This window comes from Coffea arabica, chromosome 3c, assembly GCF_036785885.1.
Source record: "Coffea arabica cultivar ET-39 chromosome 3c, Coffea Arabica ET-39 HiFi, whole genome shotgun sequence".
In the NCBI taxonomy this organism is placed as follows: domain Eukaryota; kingdom Viridiplantae; phylum Streptophyta; class Magnoliopsida; order Gentianales; family Rubiaceae; genus Coffea; species Coffea arabica.
The window spans coordinates 12,107,307-12,127,803 of record NC_092314.1 but is presented as its reverse complement, the minus strand read 5'-3'; the positions used below and the strand labels follow the sequence as shown (position 1 = coordinate 12,127,803).

General features: G+C 35.9%; 2 protein-coding genes across 3 annotated transcripts; both read right to left on the bottom strand.

The window, feature by feature from the left end:
- Positions 1 to 623: 623 nt before the first annotated feature.
- LOC113736085 (rho GDP-dissociation inhibitor 1-like) lies at positions 624 to 2,999 on the bottom strand. Its single transcript, XM_027263025.2, has 5 exons — positions 2,604 to 2,999; positions 2,413 to 2,476; positions 1,797 to 2,024; positions 1,575 to 1,699; positions 624 to 1,069 (listed from the first exon to the last, which is right to left on the bottom strand). Exons 1-5 carry the CDS (start codon positions 2,847 to 2,849, stop codon positions 989 to 991), a joined length of 744 nt encoding a protein of 247 aa, XP_027118826.1. The 5' UTR covers positions 2,850 to 2,999; the 3' UTR covers positions 624 to 988.
- Positions 3,000 to 3,662: 663 nt separating this feature from the next.
- Positions 3,663 to 19,483, bottom strand: LOC113734602 (phosphoglucan, water dikinase, chloroplastic). 2 transcript variants are annotated; one of them, XM_027261202.2, is made up of 19 exons: positions 18,979 to 19,483; positions 17,788 to 18,403; positions 16,811 to 16,897; positions 16,596 to 16,727; positions 15,098 to 15,223; positions 14,831 to 15,009; positions 13,672 to 13,756; positions 12,739 to 12,906; positions 12,590 to 12,642; positions 10,531 to 10,739; positions 10,334 to 10,452; positions 9,915 to 9,985; positions 9,671 to 9,788; positions 7,708 to 7,794; positions 7,502 to 7,588; positions 7,331 to 7,407; positions 7,026 to 7,176; positions 6,814 to 6,925; positions 3,663 to 5,120 (listed from the first exon to the last, which is right to left on the bottom strand). In XM_027261202.2, the coding sequence occupies exons 1-19, from the start codon at positions 19,221 to 19,223 to the stop codon at positions 4,219 to 4,221; spliced, it is 3,624 nt and encodes a 1,207-aa protein (XP_027117003.1). In that variant the 5' UTR covers positions 19,224 to 19,483; the 3' UTR covers positions 3,663 to 4,218. The 2 variants fall into 2 exon arrangements, with proteins under 2 accessions (XP_027117003.1, XP_071938353.1); XM_072082252.1 differs by having other exon boundaries at positions 4,053 to 5,120; positions 15,098 to 15,238; positions 18,979 to 19,368.
- Between the last annotated feature and the right edge of the window lie 1,014 nt (positions 19,484 to 20,497).

Sequence of the window (20,497 nt, the reverse complement as noted above, 5' to 3'; positions counted from 1 at the left end):
AAGCTCTTTTGTTTCAAAGAAGGGGAGGGCTGGAGTTATTAGACCTGAAGGGCGAGACCAGATTTCGGATAGCTTGGAGCTAAAGGTGTACTAAATTCCAAGAACATCTTAGTTTTGAAGTATTTGGTGCAAGAGTTGCTCATTATTTTATTTAAGATCTTGATATTAACGTTCTTATTGCTGTGGACCAGAACTGTAATGTAATGTTTGAGTTTTTAGTCACCTTTTGTAAGTTACTGTCAAGATACCTTGCCTTTGTGACGCTTGGGAGTAAAGTTTCACAGGAAAGGAATATGTTCTAATGAATCCGGCTGATGGATCCTGGGTTCGGTGTCTCTGTGTGACAGGAACACTGCAAACAGAGATCCATCAAGTCATGTCTTAGTCCTCTCAGTTTGGTCATGCCAGTTTCAGCATAAAGCAGTTTAGATCCAGTGGAAGCTTGCCGCTTGATTAGCTATAGTGATCATAGACAGAAGCAATTGATCTTTCTGCAGGTGATCAGTATCCAAATAAACTTTGATTCTGGTTGTAGGACAGATTGTTCCCTGCTTATCACATTCTCCTGTTTTCTTTCTCCAAGATTAATGGTCTTTTATTAACGAAAATAAAAACAAAAAATCTCTCCAGTGTAGCATTTCCTTGCGATTGAGTTGAAGAAGGGTAAATTATATACATGGCAGAATGATTCTGCAGGAGGGAAAAAACTATTGATCTCGGGATCTTATGGTAGTATTCTACTAAAATTGGATTATCTTGCTAATGAAAAGCAATATCATGTCATGAATTTTATTACATGTTAGCCAGAGCTTGATGGTCCTTCATCCTTCATTCAGAATGTGGATTGCATCTTTATTGACCATTCTCGTAGAGGACAATGGTATCTTCCAAAATTGGAAGAAACAGGCCTCGTGCAAGTCAACTAATCATCTGGGGTTGATTTTGTTCTTTACCATGAAGCACATCATACGTGCAAGAGCAGATAACCTCAAGAATCTGAGGGCCAAGTCTTCTGAATTTCGAAGTAGTATTTGATATCCAAATAGCAATTCTGATGATCATCAATAACCTGAAACAAGAGGCACCTCATTTAGACCGGAAAGGATATTGACATGAACAATAAATGCCTGAAACAACTGCCATCTCATTTAGGTCCTGTTTGATAAGACAATTCAGCACTTAAACTTAATAAATTCAGACTTTAACATATTCAGACCGTTAGATAACCAAAATTGAATATCTGAATTAATTAATAGGTACTGAATTTTCTAGGCAAAACTTGCTCCGAAAATTAAGTGATAACTTATTCACTTATCATTGAATGTAATATGCACTCAAATGTATTAGATTTAATACTTAACAATTCAATAATTTAATGGATTCAAATTTCAGATTTCAGACTTCAATTTTATCAAACACACCCTTAGACCGAAGAGGATGTTGACATGAACAATAAATGTACAGTGTTCGAATTTCGCATCCCAGTTATATAAGAAAATAATCTAGAGCATGCTTGCATGTAATTCTCCCGGGTCTCATTAAAGGTTTCTGAGTCCATACATAAATTGAATTACCTTGGTTCTTGCACAATACAAGCCCCTTACAAAGATACCGGAAGGTGCTGTATCTTCTTCTAATTCATAGGAATAAGGCTCTTCTTTTGGGCTGAATGATCCTAAACAAACTTCAGACTTGTCAACTGCAAGAAGAAGTATTTGTAGACTGATTAGCACAATAACATTATGAACACTTTGAGGAATTTTAATCAATCCTCTTAGGATGAAGATTTGTTATACCTCTCATTCCGGCTTTCCATAGAGTATTTACATATCTAAGGCCAGTAACAATCTTGTTAGAAACAATGAAGTTGAATCTGAGGCGGTATCGGCTTCCTTCTTTTAGGATGAAGAGCAAGGCCTTAGGACTTGAAGCAAATGGCTCTGACAAGACAATTTCTGGCCGGCCCCGGCACATGATCGAAATGCTTTTTATTTCCACCTCTGGAACTCGACTTACTGTTGTATCTGGTTGAAACTGGAGGTGATAAGTTTCTCAACAATTGTAGTTTATGCACGTAAAAGTAACCTCAATATAGCATCAATGCTTCCTTAAAACTCAAGTAAATGACTAGATGAAAAAAAAAATACATGATTGCTATGATTATTAAACTTTACACTATACGTTGCAATTAACACAGTAAATTGAGCCCATCATATTAGTTGTTTAACCAAACTTTCAAGATACACATAGGTGCACTGTAACTGTAGACTTTGAGATTTTCCTCAGGTTGCAAGATTGCCACCAATGTAATTGCTTATGGTAAAAGGAATCCGGATGTTATTGAGATTGCAGAATGAATCCTGATAATACATGAGTAAATATTGTAAGGATGAAAATATGTGGATGAAATACCTCCACGAATGTTTATCTGTGCAAGATGATGTTCTTTCCACGACTGCAGATGTCTCCCATTATTCTTCAATAACAGAAGATTCATTTGAAGCAATCAGAAAAATTTTCTTACGTCAAATAATCAAAACAACCAAAGAATTTGGAGAACAATAGAGGGAGAGATTTAGGATGAAGAGTTGAATGAGTTAAACCTTGTCCTTCTCTAGCGGCATCGAGGAAGAAACTTGTAATGCTTTATTACATTTTAATGAAAGATCATCATTCTCTCGCTCATCAATATCAACGTCACTTTTGCTTCCATTCTCCTCTGCTTCTTCTTGCTTGATCTGCTCATTTTTTATGCCCTTCTTCATCCTGCTTTGGTCATCATTCTCATTGAAAGGACTAACTCTAGCGCTGTGCTTGGATGGAGAAAGCGTTTCAACAGAGGCAGACATTCTTGTTATTTAACGATCACAAATTTTGGCTCGCAAAATTGGCAAGAAACAAGGGAGACAAAGGGCATCAAGGAGAAGAAAGAAGAGGAGAGAGGGGTTAGGCGGAGGAGTAGGAAGCTGGTATAATAAGGGGAAAAGAGAATGATATATAAAGGTTCTTGTATTTGGAAAAATGTGGTGGTTATGTGGTATTATTTTCCTCCTCGTACGGTTGCTACACGGAATATGCTAAATTGGGAAGATTGTACTCCATACATTTCTTGATTTAAATGGGAGGCTAAGCAAAAAAGGAGTCGTAGGGTTTTGATGGGCATAAGACTTAAAAGAGGGAGTCTGCTCAAGTATATGTGAAAAAGGAATCTCACTTGGTGCATCTAGTTCTCGAGTTTTTTTCCCCCTTGAATAAACATATATATGGATTCCATAGCAAGACAGTATAAGCAAATTATCTGTTATTTTTTGATATATTTGGTCTATATTTATGCATACCTCTTCTCTATAGTCTTCTAATTGATCTCATCATTTGTGGTGTAGCAAATATTTGTAAGAAAAATCCGTGAAAACATGGGACTAAACATTGGCTTCCAACAGTTATGTCCTCTAAATATTCCACAGCTCTGACTAAGTTTGGAGAATGATTAAAAAGTTCGAAATTCTATTAGGGGTGGTTTACAAGGCATTGGTTGGCCATTACAATGTATGGAGACCAGAATATCTGGTTTCTCAGTCAGTAGTATCTGGTTTCTTGGATGCTTTTCAAAAGCTCTACCCTCTGCTTTCAAGAAACGAAGAATGCTTGAGGAACCATGCACGTACACGCAGCCATTGAACATATTATTAGGATAAACAGACAGTAAAAGGTGAAAGGCAATCTAGCCACACTGCTTGATTCTCTGCTGTCACTACTGACAACTGCTCATGGACAAAGACATTGCACAGCATTTGAGAAACTAAGTACGTCTTAGAAGGGAAGACAAAAGCTTCCCCCATTATTCTGGATGGCTACAATATATATATATATATATATATATATATTTTGGTTCTCCCCTGGGCAGGGGAAGGGAAATTTTTAGAATGGTAATCTCTAGCACTATGGAGAAGGGATCTGGCCATTAGCTTCGTTATTCAGGATGAATGACCATTTTAACAGGCTTTGCACCTCTGCAAGAATCAGTATATAACAGCTCCAATCTGTGTGAAGCATTTTCATGGTTCCTTTCTCCCAAAAACTTCCATGTCCTGAGGAGCTTTATGACAACTGAACTCTTGGGAAAGACCTGAGGGTTAATGGCTCTCCAGCTCATGAGTAATAACTTGGTTATGACTCAACTCATTTCCAACAGCCCTCAGGAAGTAACAGGTTTAGCTTTTACTGGGGCTGAGGACGTGTCTGCACAATGTATATGTCCGTTCCCAGTAAACATCCTTCAACATCCTGGGGGCAACCAAATTTGCGCTCCAGGAAATACCCAACAGCTCCAAGCTGCTGACCAAGCTGTTGCCTAAAAACTGCATCAACTGTCAGTGGTTTTTGGCTGTAATCTACAGTTAAATGGAAAACTTCTCCATCAGCTGGCCCAGCACCACGAACCACCAATTCCTCACTAAAGTTAGCAAATGCTAATGTGCATACTAGGGCATCAAATTTCCCAGAAGACAAACGCCATGGAGTGCCTCGTGTACCAGATGCTAGAGTTTCCCCAAGCCCAGGAGCAATCTCAGCTGCAACAGAATTACGATCAAGATCTGTAGGGTTCAGCGTGTGGAGCACAAATGACAAGACTGGTGAAAGCATTTCTTGCACCAATACAGCCATCGCTGCTTGCTTCTGAGGCACACCAGCAGCTTTACGGCTCAAAACTGCTCTACGGGTGTATAATGAGGCCCAAACACGGCTAATGGCACGTCCAAAAATGAGTGGATTTGAAAGACTGACATTTGGAATTGACTCATAAAGTCCAGCAGCAGACATTCCAGCCAAGTCCTCAACATTGGCACTGGAGCGCACATATAATCGTGCATTGGCTGAAAATACTTTTCCTAAGCTTTCCATGATGCCTTTCGGGAGCTGCTGGGATGCAATCAGCTCTTGTAGTTCATTGCAGAGTTTGTCGAGTTCACCATGAATTTCAGCAGTTTCTATCTGATCCAAGAGAGACCTGAAAGTTTCAGTTGATTTGCTTTGTTCTAATGCCAGCTCCATTGAACCAAAAGGAATAACTGCTCCAGCAGGAACTTTAAATGCAGCTGATACCCCTTGGTCACTGTATACTGTCATTAAATGAGTTGCCAGCAAGAATATTAGCAAAATAAAATTCCCTTGAAACCAGCTTTCAAAACTACTATTTTGAAGCATATCATGCCTTTTGTTGGAGTCTCTTTAAAGCAACAAAAGAAACAAACTTATGTTGTATGTAATACTTAGTTTTAACCATAAGTTCAGTCATACGTCGTATTTCAAGTATGATACACTATGAAACTGCTGATGACCGAGTCATTTTCAGAGATGTTATTCAAACATCAATGTCACCTAATATAAGCATAAGAATTCAAGATGAAAACCTAAAGTACCACCATGCAACTTCCCACAATATGCTGGCATGAGAACTCAATGTCAAATGCAACTCAGCCACAGCATATCTACCATCTTTTTGGGAATAAGGGGTTCCAATTTGAATAAACTTCACTAAACAATATACTTGAGGAAAGAACCTTGAGGTCTTCATATCACATGCATACCATCCTGTATATTGGCACCTACATGTTTTGACCTCTAGCATTGAACAGAATACATGAGTAACAAGATAGAATGGAATTTTTACTTTTTTTTACCTCTTTAAGCTAGTAGGAACTGGCAAATCACTAATTTTTCTGCTGTTCTCTTGACTTAAGGCTGCCCAATTGTCAAACCACAATCTCTTTCCTTAGTTCTTTGAATGGTTGCCATGGATCTTGCTCTAACTATTATCAGATTTGCCCCAGTATTGGTGGTATGACATCATCAGTTCTCACTCCTTTAACAATTGCTAGCCACCAAAGGACCCAGACCAGCTCAAACAGTTTTCTTTTGATTAAAGTCTGTAATTCCAATTTTAGCTAACCTTTTCTACTGCAATTTATCCATCTGACAAAATCATGCTACACCATGTGTTTAACGTTCTTTCATTTGTTAGTGTGTGATTTCCTTGTCTATGTTCCATTATTTTTGTCATCCACATCAATGACACAAAGTTTTAGGAAGCTAGTCAAAATCACCAACATTGTCCCCTCCCATGGAACAGCTCAGCTTGTCCTCTTGTGCGTACAGCAAATAGGGTACTTCGAGTTTTTAAAAGGGGCAAAGCTGGAAAGTAACCTTCTAAGACATCCACTTATAGCAAGGTTACATCCTTTCCGTGAGAATATAAATGGAGTGCAGGGACTGCAAACTTACTCCTCCATGCTAACATTTCCTCAAACCTCAAATCTCAAATCTCTGCTTTAATCTGAAGATGGCACCAAGGAGAACCTGATCTAGTGTTTCATTATACCATCTCAACTAATGCACAGTGTGCTAATTTTAACTAATTTTCCTTTTCATGGAACTATTGTAAATTTAAATAATGAGCACAAGATAGAAGTTTTTGTCATGGAAGTTGGCACGAGCATGTTATCCTTGAGAATTTGGTCTATCCATAATAAACTTTTGGTGACTACTGAAGTTAGTCTCCGTTAAAGTGATCCTCAAAGCTTCAAAAAAGGGGAAAATTTAGAAGAGGAGGAAGATTAGACGACAAGTAAAAGAAGGCCACTGAAGTAAAAGACAAGAAGGCTGGGTGGAAGAATGAATATGAAAAGAAAGAAAGGGCTAAGGACACAACCCAAGTCATGAGGTGCAGCCAATGGTATTGATACAAAGTTTTGAACTAAACCATACTAAATCTGAAGAATAACATCATAAATTTTTGTGAAAAACAACTGCTACCTTTCTCAGAAGCTGCTGACAAGGAAGCTAGATGAGAACAGGTTGCAGCTTTTGCACCAGAATTTTGTAAATCTGCATCAGACAGTAGCAGAATGCCACCACTTGCTAGCACCTAAAAGGACCACCACCTTTTAATACTAGTAGAAAATTGATAGCTATAAGATAATACATGGGCATAGCAGATGGTAAATTAGTGGAGAAAACTTTTTTACCTTGCTGGACTCCATGTTCATCTGTGAAGAATCACTGTTTGAGGTGCTTCCAACAGTGGATGAAAAAGGAGGAGAAGATTTAGCAGGAGATTCACCAGTTTTTTGCTTGGATGATGGAGACAATTTGACACCCTCTGATGATGCCTCCAGCCTATAAGAAGATTAAAAAGTAAATCTTAGGAAACAGTGACATGAAAAGAATGCATTTCAAAATGATGCGCATGATAGATAATGTTATAAGCCAAAAAAGATACATATGAATACAGTCAAATTGTGTGTGATGAGACTACAAAGTTAAAGCTAACCTGACATATTTTCCATTCATATCTTTTATATCAGTAACCTTATCATCATCATCGCACGTCACAAATACAACCTTCTCCTGCATTTTCATTAAGTAATCCACTAGGCAATTAAAATGAGATTTCACCTCAAAGAATGAACTAGACAGGAAAAGGGGAGAATCTTAGACTTACTTGCCGGGCCCTTACACCTAGATGAGATAAATGAGGCAACTCTTGCAAAAGTACAATCCCAGCTATGTTACTCCCAGTAGCTGTCACCTGTCAGATGATGCAAAACTTATGTTTCGTGTTCAATAATTCAGAGGATAAGTTGATCTATATTGATGATGCAACAATAAGTACTTGAGTAAACAATTGTGATATAAGAACTGTCCAACCTCTTCATCTCCATCAGCCCTGTTAACCACAAGAATAACAGGCCCTTCTACTGATGAGGGCAGTGTCCCAGGGACAATGTTGTCCACCTAATATAAAACTAGTCAGAATAAACATATTTTACTCATCAAAAGCAGCACAAACACAAGAAACTCCATTTTGTCTTGTTCATATGCATATCACGCGTTGACTTTCTTTGGTGAAGCATTCATTAGACAAAATGATTCCATTCTCCAATGCAGTTCCAGGAGCATAGTGCACAAAGCATAGAAGCTGAGAGTCATATCAAGTTCACCAGTTACCAAGACAATATTTCCCTAATCTTAGCTCCACTAGGAAAGAGCACCATGTCTATATTGCAATTACTGGTACATGTATATGCAAATGCATGTTAGTGTGCGCAATTACTTTTTTATGCTATCATACAAGTATGCATAATCAGCAGTCTTTGGGGATCAAACAGGTTCCTGAATGAGCCTCACAATGGAAATGTAAGACCTACTTAATTCCTGTTTCACGTAGCTTTGTTGTAACAAGGAACCCAAAGTGTAAGCACACCAGGTGGTTCTGCCTAATGCAAGTATGGGTGAGATAACAATCAATAGCAGCATGTACGCAACATATCATAACAGATTTACGAGAGGAATCAAACAATGATAACTAAATTGACATCGATCGTGATCTATTTGTGTTCCTTGGAACATTTTCTAATGATTCTTAAATTAAGCTGTCACAAAATCACCAAGTCTCTGATCTGCAGAAAACGAGCATGTAATGGAAGGGCTTGCATCAGTAGAAAGAGCAGTGTGTTTTACCCTGATACTGTTCAAAGCAATTGTATTGCTTTACCATAAATAGGATCCAGATAACTCAAAGATGGTCAAGTCTCGCAGCTTGCATCCATTGCACAGTAAATAAATATGATCAAAATATTTTATTTTAATAATTTAGGGTTCCCTCACCATAAGTTTGCACAATCATGCGACTATCTTACAATTTTGATCATGCCGAGCATAGCAGGTTTGTGAGAACCTGAAAACATACTTGAAAAGGATACGTACGCATGTTCCCATGTCAAGTAAACATCAAGATATGTTCAATAGTTTTAACTACGAAAATATATGTTTAAGGGCATAGTTTCTCAATATTATTATTTAAGAATGATGAAAGCCACATCAGACATTAACGCTATTCCAACCATATTAACCAACAATTAGAAACTCCATTATTGTGCAAAGCAATCAATTTTTTAGTGATAGGAATGAAAACAAACATAAATGCACTTATGCACTAATTTAAGTTTTTTGCATCCATATGCACATGTAATTCTGCATAAGTCAACTTTTGGACAGGAAAATGTCATTCACCATAATTACAAAAGGTTTAGATATTTGCTCTAGTTCTTAAAAGATTCTTCTTTCCCCACCTTAGAGAAGTTGCTAAAACTTTTAAATGAAAGGCATCCATTAAACATTTCAGAAAAGTAAAAGCTTATCTGAAAATTTTTCAGAGGTGCCAATGGAAACAACTTAATATCTAAAATCAAATGTAGAGAACATCTGAAGAAAACTTTTGGCTTGATCAGCTTAGGAAGCAGTAGGAGTCGTCTAGATATATTCTGAAGCACAATGCCATAGGCCCTTTATCTATAGAAACTATCTAGATGAATTGACAGATTTCATCCTCAGCCAACTGCCTTTTATCTAAAAGAACGTAGACAGTATAATTTCATAATCTGAGAAAGCTGAAGTACCCTGTTGCTTTGAGCTGTTCAAATATGTACTAAAGTCATAAAATTGCCACAAAGAACAGGCATCAGTGCTTCTAAACAGGAGTCCAATGACATCTAACATGTATCTTGCTATGACCTTGGCACCATGTCATATCAAATCCTCTCCAAACTTCCCTAGGTCTCCAATAATATGGTATCTAACAGAAGTATCTAAACAGCATAAATTAAACTACCTGCACCAGCACACCAGAGGCATCTCCAGGAACAAGCACATCCCAACCCTCTGAACCAAGAGTGCTTCTAACAGCTTTTGAAAGAAGAGTACAAAGTTTTGAAACCTGAAAAATTACACTGCAAATGACATTTAACACTTACATGTTAGATCGAAAAGTTTGATTACAATGATCAAGATATATTCAAAGAAACATGCATGAGAGTATGATTCAAAGGTCAATTGGAAAACAAACACAATTATACCCTGCACGAATCTCAGCTTCTGTGTACGTTCTAACGCTGTTTTCAGGGATCCCCAATGCTTTTCCAAGTATCTGCAAGGACATGAACTTAATAAAGTCCTAAAAGATTAATCTCTTTTTTTTTTATGTCTAAGAGATTAGTCTAATTACACCACACTCTTACAGTAATGGAAAACCATATCTCTACCAAGAAATTCCAGTATTTAAACCCTTTCATCACATGTGAAGTTCTCATAGCTCATCCAAAACATGGCAAGCATTTTTATTTAGAACAACAGGACAGAGCTTATAAACCAGAGAAATATATATTAAACCATGATTAAAATCCTACCAACACTATTTGCACTATCTGAAACAAGTGGATATGAAGAATAAATCAGAATGTGCAGAATTTTCAGCAGACCACCATTTAAGTTTTACCTGGACTTTCTGAGGAAATATCTGAAGGACAGCCTCGGAATATTCATCAGCCAATCTTCTGCATCTATCAATAGTTGCCTTAAGCCTCAATGCCCAAATAGTCTTACCATTTTCACCACCTTTATTAGATAAGCATAAGTTTCTTAGCAAGGGACTTAAAAGTATGAAAAGAATAATAACCTAATGGAAATAATTACCTTCTCTTTCTGGAAGCCCTCTTGCTTTCCATGCCATGAGTTCATTTCCAATTGCTCTACATTCATCTGGCTTCCAACCAGAAAGACCCAGCTGATGGATACCAACAGATAGCACTGTAAGTGGATCATTCCAAGAGCTGATATTGTTAGAGTCCACGTTCCTTGAAAGTTGATGAGCTCCTCCCAAGTTTTCAAGTGCATTGAGATACCTAAAACCATATCCACTAAACATTTATCTTTCAACAGATGGAGAATCCACTGCAGTTGCAGGATTTAAAACAGGACATTTCGCAAGCTTAAATTAGTTGTCTACTTAACTCGAAAAGCACAAAATTTTCATATTCACAGAGTGAAAACTACCTCAATGGTAGTTTGTGAACCAAAAAGTTTCCAATGAAAGTCAAACATTTTCAAAATTTCATAAGATGACTGAAAACCAATCATTAGAATCATTGCCCATTATCGCCAATTGAAATTTTAACCAGAAGTTTTGATCAAACTATCAAGGCGAAAAGAAATAGAAATCGGACAAGAGTCTGTTTTTGGTTTACATAGAGTAGATGCTATTGAGAACTTTGTCCTTTGCTTTGGTGTGTTCCAAGAATTTGACAAGCTTTGCCTCTTGGCTGATTTTTAAATCATCAATTATACAGCATGCCAGACACTAATACCAAATAAGAGCTTAAAATCAGAATTTTCTCAAGGTTTGCACTGCTTATTATGAGTGTTTTCCTTCCATCGATTCCAATCATCAATTTTCAAAATAAAAGGTTCAAATGCACAAGCAAAAATGAATTCAAACGTATCACCATGACAACAATTTGAAGAAGGATTTTTCAAAATGAATGGTGCACCAAACAAATTTAAATGACTGTCACATTTTTGCCAGTGTGAACGCAATGATACAAGCATAGGGACAACCCAACAAACAATCCTCGGAAGGATGAGATGAAGAATATTACAGAAAACTGAGTTTTCCTTCTTTAGAATTGGTGTTGGTACACCTCCCTTACATGGTGAAGAAACAAAAGACAGTTTACAAAAGTTCTTGTGCAAAATTTATAGCACTTTATAACTTTGTTTATTGCATCAACCATAATTCTAAATATTATATTTTGCTCGCAATTATTTATACAACTGCAGTTAGCACATGTTCATCTAGAGCAGGCAATGTGATGTCTCCTTTCCACTTCATTGTGTGGAGAAAGAGTTATATATAGCCATAAACTTTTAGACAAGGACCTTTTTCTTTAGATGTAATCCAATATCACCTGTCAATTTACACTTCTTTCCTTTATCCAACGAAAACGGGCTAGACCAATTAATTTGATAATCTTCCAGATTTTACTTATCTTTTAATCTGATTATCATGCAGTATGAGGATGTCACGTGGGAAATACTGCACTTTCTACTATGAATACCTCGTAAAAGCAACAAGTAGGATTCCATGCATTACCCCAAAGGAACAAGAAACTGAAATTGCGATAATATGGCTTATTGTGGAAATCTTGGGACAGAAAATTGAAATGGGAAAGAGAAAGGGATGCACCTCAGTGGATAAATCGAAGACCCAAACACAATCAGCCAACAGTATAGGTAAATGTACATGACAGGTAGAAGTCCCTAATAAAATAAAAAAATTTGTAATGGATAGCTATATCTCTGCATCTTCTCACAAGACAGTCGTACAGAGTCTCAAAAGACAAAGGACTCAAATGAATGTAAGAAATGCAACGTACAATTTGGTTTGACAAAGTACTCAATATCTAAGAATTTCAATAAAATCATAAACCAACCACTAGAAGCAAGAACATGATTTTCAGAAACCAACCCAGAACTTCAGCTCCTAAAAAGATGAATTCCAAAGGCACTTTTTCTTATCAGATTAGGAGGAAAATAAGTAAGTACAAACAATCAACTTAGCCTTGTCTTTCAAATTTATTAGCAGCAAATGTCCCCAGTATTGCATTGTGGAAAATATTATAAGAATATCAAATTTATTACCATAGTTTTAGCAGAGGAATAGATAGTCTAGAATACGCAAGAAAAGTAGGTTCACCTGCTTAAAAGAACAAAAGCATAGTCTTCAAGCCCGATTTCAGAAAGACGCCACTAACAAAACAAGATCAATTGTGGAGTTTAGAGGATCAACTTCTGTTAAATTTTTCCTAGTGACTAAAAAGAAACAAAAATGCGAAGTAATCTTACCTTTTGGCGCATTGCTATTGCAGCATCAGGAGCATCATTTCGAAGACCACTTTTAAGACCCTTTACTATCACTTCACGAATGCTGTTTAGAGAATGAATTGTTTGGACCAACAGTCCCACCACATCATTGTCTGAAACATTACTTGTTTCATTTAAATTATCCAAGCCCTAGAAGCAAAGAAATAAATGCAAACGTTTTACTCCAATCATATGTTGGACAGGTACTCTTTCTCAATAATTAAGTCATAATTCCAAACCGCAATTCCTAACATCTTCATATTCTGTTCTTAATGCCTTTCAAAGGAAGGACATTTCACAAAGTACTGAACTTCTCAAAAGTCAAGACACATAAACTCTTCAATTGCCATAAACTGAGTATATAGTTGAAGCAACAGACATTATGGATTACATACGTTCACACATTCCAGAAACACTGGTAATTTTATTTTTTCTTTCTCTTCTAATAAATAGTCTTCGTACTTCTTAAGCAACAAAGATGAAATCGGTATCTTAAGGAGAGTTGCATGTCAGCAAAAAAAAAAAAAAAACCCATTTTTTCGAGGTTATGATTTTGCACTTAATCAGTTTCCTATCCTCAATAGGTCATAAACCAGTTCTAATTCATGAAACAACTTCTGACTACATCGGACCAGCTAAAAAGAATTACTGGATTAGTAGGGTGTTGAACTCTCTCTTTGCCATCTACACATCGATACCAAGAAAAACACAGATAAAACAGAATATAATAACTCGTTTACAATAAACACACTATAAACACACTCCTCTCATGCATTAATAAGACTTATTGCTAATAGTCAATGATTGGTTTTCATCATGTAACATTCATGTACAAAGTCTAAATAGTTGTCAAATCCTACCAGAAAAATTCATAAATGTAATATGTAAATGCTTATGAAGTATAAAAAGAAGTACCTTCTTTGACTCAATAAAGTTTGACAGAGTTGATAAACCTTTTTCATCCAGTGATTCCTTGATAGCATCCAGCTGTTCTTCGAGACTGGAACATTACAAGCACACTTTAAACTTCAGCTTGAATTACAATAAAGGAAGCTGATAAAAACAAGCGCCCTCTTAAAATAATTTCAAAACATTAAATACAGGAAGCTTCAACTAAATCTGTTTTTGTAAACCAAGATTATTTCACTTTAACAAAGTTTTTTTTCAGCAGAGCATAAAACCAACTCCTAAAAGACCAAATACAACAGGCTGTAGAAATATTGTGATGTAAACAGGAAGGCTTCTCCACAAACTTTCCCAAACCCCCTTTCTCACAAAACGAAAAGAAATGAGATGGTTTTTCCTTCAGTAAATCAAGAATGAATTGAAAGCAAATCATTCGGTTGTGCAGTGGCTGCCACAGTAGCATTAAAACCTTCCTTTTTCCGCTCTCACACTTTTTCCTTAGCAATTGCTTTTTCATATCATTTTCTGTTTCATTTGCTATTTGCATTCTCATATACTAATTCTCAATGGATTTGATCAATGTCTACAGCATAAAGAAAAAAATTTCAATTAGTTGCACTCCTTCAAACAAAAGTAATATACACCAAGGTTGATGGTCAGGTTGAGCTATACTCAAGAACCACAACCACAAGAAGTTTCCACGATATAGATCAAAGTTTAAAAGAGAAAGGGTTCACCAGTTTGTGCACAGTATTGGGTACCAAATCTAATGGTCAGGCTTGGATTTACTTGAAACCACAACTTAAGACTTGGCTACATAGAAATTTAGAAAGGCAAAGAACACTTATTAGTATGAAAGACTTGATGAACAATTTTGGATACTGAATATAACATGCACTCCATAACACTAGCCCATTGAGGCATTCCAATCACATTATCTTTCCACATCCAAAAAGTCTACTTAAACTTTGTGCAAAAGCAAAGGTGACAATGTCTTTGGCATAGAGGTTTCTTACTCATTTAGGCAAAGGATTATTACTGCAGTTCATAATCTAATCTATATTTTGGAAAAGATGAAAGAGACAAGACAAGATATAGCTAAACATCATCAAAGCAGAACATATTATGCTAGAAGATTGTCCTGTGTAATTTGTGACATATACCAGACCTTCCAGCATTAAAGAAATCTTTGAGCTCACGATGGAAGATCTTAAATTGTTCGACAAATGCTTCATTGTACTCTCCAGGGTTCTTCGTAACTTTCTCAAGCATCACTTCTGTGGCAACCAGATCTTCAGGACCAGCATTTCGATGAAGTTTGTTTTGTATTGTATGCTTGATTTCTTGCTGTATTGCAGTCAGAGAATCAAAAAATAATCCAATATTGGAAAGAATAAAAGCACTAGAAAAGTACAGCAGAAGAGTTCAGCTATACCTTGAGCTCATGAGGGATATCATTCCGATGTGCAATATCCCTAATTCGTGTTAGAGGAACAGATGTGGTGAATTCTGCCTTGAAAGAGGGTAAACATGCATGAATCTTGCGGATGACAAGAATTTCCTGCATGAGATGCCACTTGGAAAATAGTATCACAAGAAAAAAAGAAAAAAAAATCTCAAGTATGCAAAACCTGAACAGAAGACAAATCAAGAGGAAGAGATATCATCTCCTCACTGACATAGAAGGAAAAAGGGGATAAACATAGAAGTTATTCTCAACGAAGTTAGCTTAAGTTTTTCCTTTCAGTACTTGTTACCCATGTTACAGGATTAAATCAGCAGCATCAGTTCAATTACAAATACAAGCAAGACTCCAGAAACAATGTCCAGAAATTAACATCTTCTGAGTAATTAAAAAATTTCCAAGAAAACAAGTTCAATCTAAGCCCAAATATGAATTTGAATTCAATATTCAACAATTTTTTAGAAGATACTCATGGCATTGATCATTCGACCCAATATCCTCATTAGAATGATATAGAGTAAATGGAAACCTCATCTTAGATGTAATACTAACCAAGCACCTTGATCCAAAAAGCAAACATGCATAAGATTCCCATGCTCAATTTTTGAAATATTATAGAAACTTTCTCAACAATAAAACTAATTTTGGCCTGTATTCCTGTTGGAAAGATAAGTATACAGGTGCAGTAGCAATTTCTTACAGCTTTACTATACATCATAAGGATTAACCGTGATTCCCAACAGTGGGGTTTACCCTAACGACAACAGTTCCAGAACCCTTGTTTCTGACCTTTCCCATTTGACAATTCAAATTCTTCTCAGATTAAGGATGTCGATAGAAAAGTCAGTTTCTTAACATTTGGCTGTTATTACTAACTGCAGTTGCTTTGCATCACCATTGTCCTAGTAAGAGAACTTCTGATAACATCAAACTTTTTACAACTGTTAAGAGATATTAACATCGAGAGGTTTTGTAGTTTGATATGCAACACCAAAGGAAGCAATTGAAAGTTACTCTAAAGTCAGAGTTGGAAAATGATGTCTAAGTGTCTCTCACAAACCGCAGCATTTAACTTGCTTCCTTGACATATTGCCCATGATTATAGACATTGTACAAGAGATAGTAATCAAGTATAATGGAAGTTGCAAAAAAGCAAAATGCAATCAAACAGTAAAATAGATATACTGCAGGAATTTTATAGGGAGTAACAAAAAGAAAAATTAAATGAGGATTTGCATAAAGTGTCAAATTACTCTGGTCTATAACATAAGAACCATAAGAGAATACTAAGGATTCACCAAAAGTTACAAAACTATTGAGCACTTTAGCAAGAGGAATAAGAAAGTAGTGAGCTTTAAATGCGAGTTTAATCATCCTATATTAGTTCCCAATTAAAAGTACTCTTATGCTAGACAAAAAATGAACATCGTAAATCTGGGAGGATATACACTGAAATGTTTATAACTACCTGAGGAGAAGTGTCTTTCCCATAGGAAATCCTCTCTAGTTCACGAAATATAAGCCTGGAAATCTCAGCATGCCTATTAGGCCGATGATGACCCCCATCTTCAATGCAAGGAATTTGCCCCGTGTTTATCCACTGAATACATATAGTGAGATTAGAGAGCAACAAACAAATTCAACTGGACTAAGAAACTACTACTAAATAAAACATCAAAACACCTTCAAATAGATAGCTGAATATGCAAGAGCCTCCAAGCGATGCCCACTCTCAATATTTCCAACCACAATTTCACGGACGACTTCAAGCTATAGCAAGTAAAGAAACACAAATAACAGTGTCAGACCCAAAAAAGCTTTTTATGCAAATAAAAGAAGGAGAACGCAGGAAGATACTACAAGAGGGAGAAACTTCAACTAAAAACAAATGCCCTCAATTAGCAAGATTCCAATCTAAGGTGTCTTGGATATAAAAACGTGCTATTTACCTTTTTCTTTGATCAAATTTTATTATATTTTGATGAAAATATGTTCTTCAATGTGTAGTGTCGCTATAGTCATACACTTCTTCATTCAATAATTCTCACAACCAAGGAACAAAAAAGAAAAAGACAAAAAATGCACTAAATACAAACTCTCACTAGCTGTTTCTCCCGAGTAAGCTCTTGATACTACTGACATCTTAGAAAAGTACTTACTTTTAGTTGCCTTTTCAAGTTTAACCTCAATTTAAATAATTTCTTGTCTTTTGATGCATAAAAATGGAATTACAAGAATTTAAATTGACTAAATTACATTTTCTCTCCATATTGTCTTTTTTAGATAAAACTAAAGGTGCAATGTTTATTGATTACTCAAAGTTGTGTCAGAGAAGTCTTTACATCTCACAAAGTTGGTCTGAGTAGTTGACTGCCTATTTTCCGATTCTATTTACAGTGTATTTGGCATTATACTCTAATTACCTTCTTATCACTTGTAGATGTGAAAAGAACATCTCTTGCGGAAACTTTTCAGAATATAGATAAAGTGATACTTAATATCAACTTTTTCCAGCTCAAGACTCAAAGCAAGATGAAAAAAGCAGGGATAACATGGATCACACTAACTAGAGGCACTAGAATTAGGCCGATATACGGATGTACATATGCAAAGAGATTAATGTTATATTATCAGGAAAGGGGAATTTGCCAGTGTCTCACCTTCCTCCACCAGTTCCTTGAATTCTTGTCACCTTCTACCAACTTTAGGGCAATTCCTTCAAGACCAGATATATCCCACTTCCGCTCCTTCTCAATGTTGAGCTGCTCCTTTGAACGTACAAAAGATACAACCTTCCCTTGCCATTGTTCAACGAGAGGACTTGCCACAATCTCTGTGTCAGCCACATCATCAGCAACTGCAGAACCATTACCAGTTGCACCAACACCTCCCTCCTCCTCCTTTTCCAAGTCCAATGGCAGAAATTCCACAGCTTCGCCTGTCCTGTCCCAACGAAAAACTGTTTTGAAGCTTCCTCCTTCTGGTAGCATTAATACCCGATTATCCCCACTCTCCCAGGCACGACGCTTGTCCTTCCTCACAATTACAAATTTGCACTCAACAGGCTCACCCCCTTTTAATTCCAATTCACAAACCCATCCATCTTCTGTCCAATCCATCATTAATTCTTTCTTCCATGAGCCTAGTTCTTTTGCTGACCCCAAAAGTGCAATGTGCTCCCCAAATTCAACTTGGTGATTAAGCAAAACTTTCATCAGCACTTTTTCTTGGCCTTGCCTAGATTGCTTTGTCTTCTTCTGTTTCTTCTCTTCTTTCCTGTAAAATCAGTTCTAAATATTTAACAAGTGCTTCTTTGTTGCTTTGCACATTTTCCCCGGGCACCTCTATGATATATCAGTAATCAAAATATTTAATTGGCAACCATCCTTACGATACTCAATTTGTTATTAACATAGATAAAGACACCTTCATAAATATTTTTGTGGACTCAAAGGCTAGCCAGTGCAGTACATACCATTACACATGTAATGCCAATATAATTGCCTCTTGCAGCCACAGAATCAGTGCAAAATCCCAATAAATCTCAGAGAAAATAAAAAGTAAAGCAATTAAAAGAATAAATTTTTTTTTACCAATTTCATAACAATGCTGCCACCCTTTTTGATCCTTCAAATTCATTACCTACTAAAGCTCAAAAAGAAAAAGGATTCAGCTATACTTGCAAGATTCTGATTCAGAAATTTAACTGATATAAACACTTCATTTCTACCCAAAAAAAAGGGAAATGCCTAACGCTTAGAAGTACCAAGCACCCAGTAGGAAAAATAATAAACACATAAACAAAATTAATCAAAACAAAAAAAACAAAAAAAACTTCTGTACAAAATCACCTGCTCGTTTCAACTGAAGAGACCCCAGATAAAATTCTAGACGACCTTTTATCCATGGGGAAACCGAAGTTCCTATCGACCCCTGAAATCAACAAAGATGGCTTCAAGAACTTCAAAAGCTGCAAGCTTTTCGGCCCCTCCAGCTTCCTCTGCTGTTGAGCAAATTTGAATTGCCTTCTCCTATTTGAACCAGAACAAGATGAAAAAGGAACAGAATAGCAGTGCAAAACACGCATAGAATCCATTCCAAACTCCACAATCACTACAAACACAGTTTATTCAGCGGTAAAATCAACGACCCTTTTGAGATAATAGAGTATCAGAAAAGCTCCTGATCAAGTATTATTCTTTGAGTGATGAAGTGAGAAAAGGTGGAAGTACGGTACAAATACCCATGAGGGATGTGCGGTGGTAATCAATAATGTGAATGAATATTATTGGAGTTGGATGGAAGTTCTTGGAACTTGGAAGAGTTTAGAGTCTCGAGACCGTGACTGCGAAGAGTGACCGATGAACGTGATCAAATGCGTGGAGTTGATGGAAGTTGTTGGAAGCTTTTGATTGATTGTTTGTCTATTTAAGGGGGCTGGAGGAGGACCCTTCATTTGTGGATATTATACGTGGTAGAAGTATGAAATTTGGTAAAGAAAAATTTCTTTATGGGCTTATTACCACTTTATCATTTTGAACTGTATTACACTATTACTATTATCATATCAGTTTATTCTTTAACATAATTTTTTAGTCACTACTATCGGTTTATTTCTTGACATTATCTTTTAGTCATTTTATTCCATAGATAATTCAATTCAACGTGTTAAGAAATTTTGAACAAAAGTACCTTTTTATTCTATAGCATTACTACATTATTATTATCACTTTATCCTTTTAAATTATAGTAATATAATCACTTTAATCCCTAACATTATTTTCTAGGCATTTTACCTCATTATTAATCTAACCAGTATGGTAAAAAAATTTTAAATGTATTTACCCATTTTTATATATAATTAAAAATGAAAAATTGAAATGGTTATTCTTCCTTTCATTTTCATTTTAAGAGCTCGGAAAACATAAAAATAAAAAGGTTTTCTCAAATTTCTTCTTACACACTTATTAATACTAGAAAAAGAAAAAGAGATAGGAAAGAAAGAGATAGAAAATTAGATTTTACAAAGAAAGAAAATAAAGAGAGTCTAATATTATCGTGTTATTTTAAAATTAGAATTGGGTGGTAAATAGAAAAATAAAATAAATTTAAAAAAATAAAAATATTTAATTCTTTCTTATTTGTATTTTTTTTGAAAAAAAAAAAATTGAGCGCTCTCTCTCTATCTCTCCCTCCTCCTCTCCCTCCCCTTCTTTATATTTTTTTCAATATTAATAACATTGCCAATAAAAAAGAGATTAATACTTTGATTTTTTGTCTTAATACTAAAAAGAAAAAGACCCACTCTAAATTTTTTATTCTTTTATTATACAAAGAGGAGGGTATTTTCTTCTAATATTTTTTAACTTG

Coding starts and splice junctions, on each gene's coding strand:
- LOC113736085 (XM_027263025.2), bottom strand. CDS start 2,849: ATGTCTGCCTCTGTTGAAACGCTTTCTCCATCCAAGCACAGCGCTAGA. Junction 1,700..1,796: donor ATGGAAAGCCGGAATGAGAG/GTATAACAAATC, acceptor TTCTTCTTGCAG/TTGACAAGTCTGAAGTTTGT. Junction 1,070..1,574: donor TGTATTGTGCAAGAACCAAG/GTAATTCAATTT, acceptor CTCTTGTTTCAG/GTTATTGATGATCATCAGAA.
- LOC113734602 (XM_072082252.1), bottom strand. CDS start 19,223: ATGGATTCTATGCGTGTTTTGCACTGCTATTCTGTTCCTTTTTCATCT. Junction 10,740..12,589: donor GCTTTTGTTCTTTTAAGCAG/GTGAACCTACTT, acceptor ATATGGTTTTAG/GTATCTCAATGCACTTGAAA. Junction 9,986..10,333: donor TATTTCCTCAGAAAGTCCAG/GTAAAACTTAAA, acceptor ATGTCCTTGCAG/ATACTTGGAAAAGCATTGGG.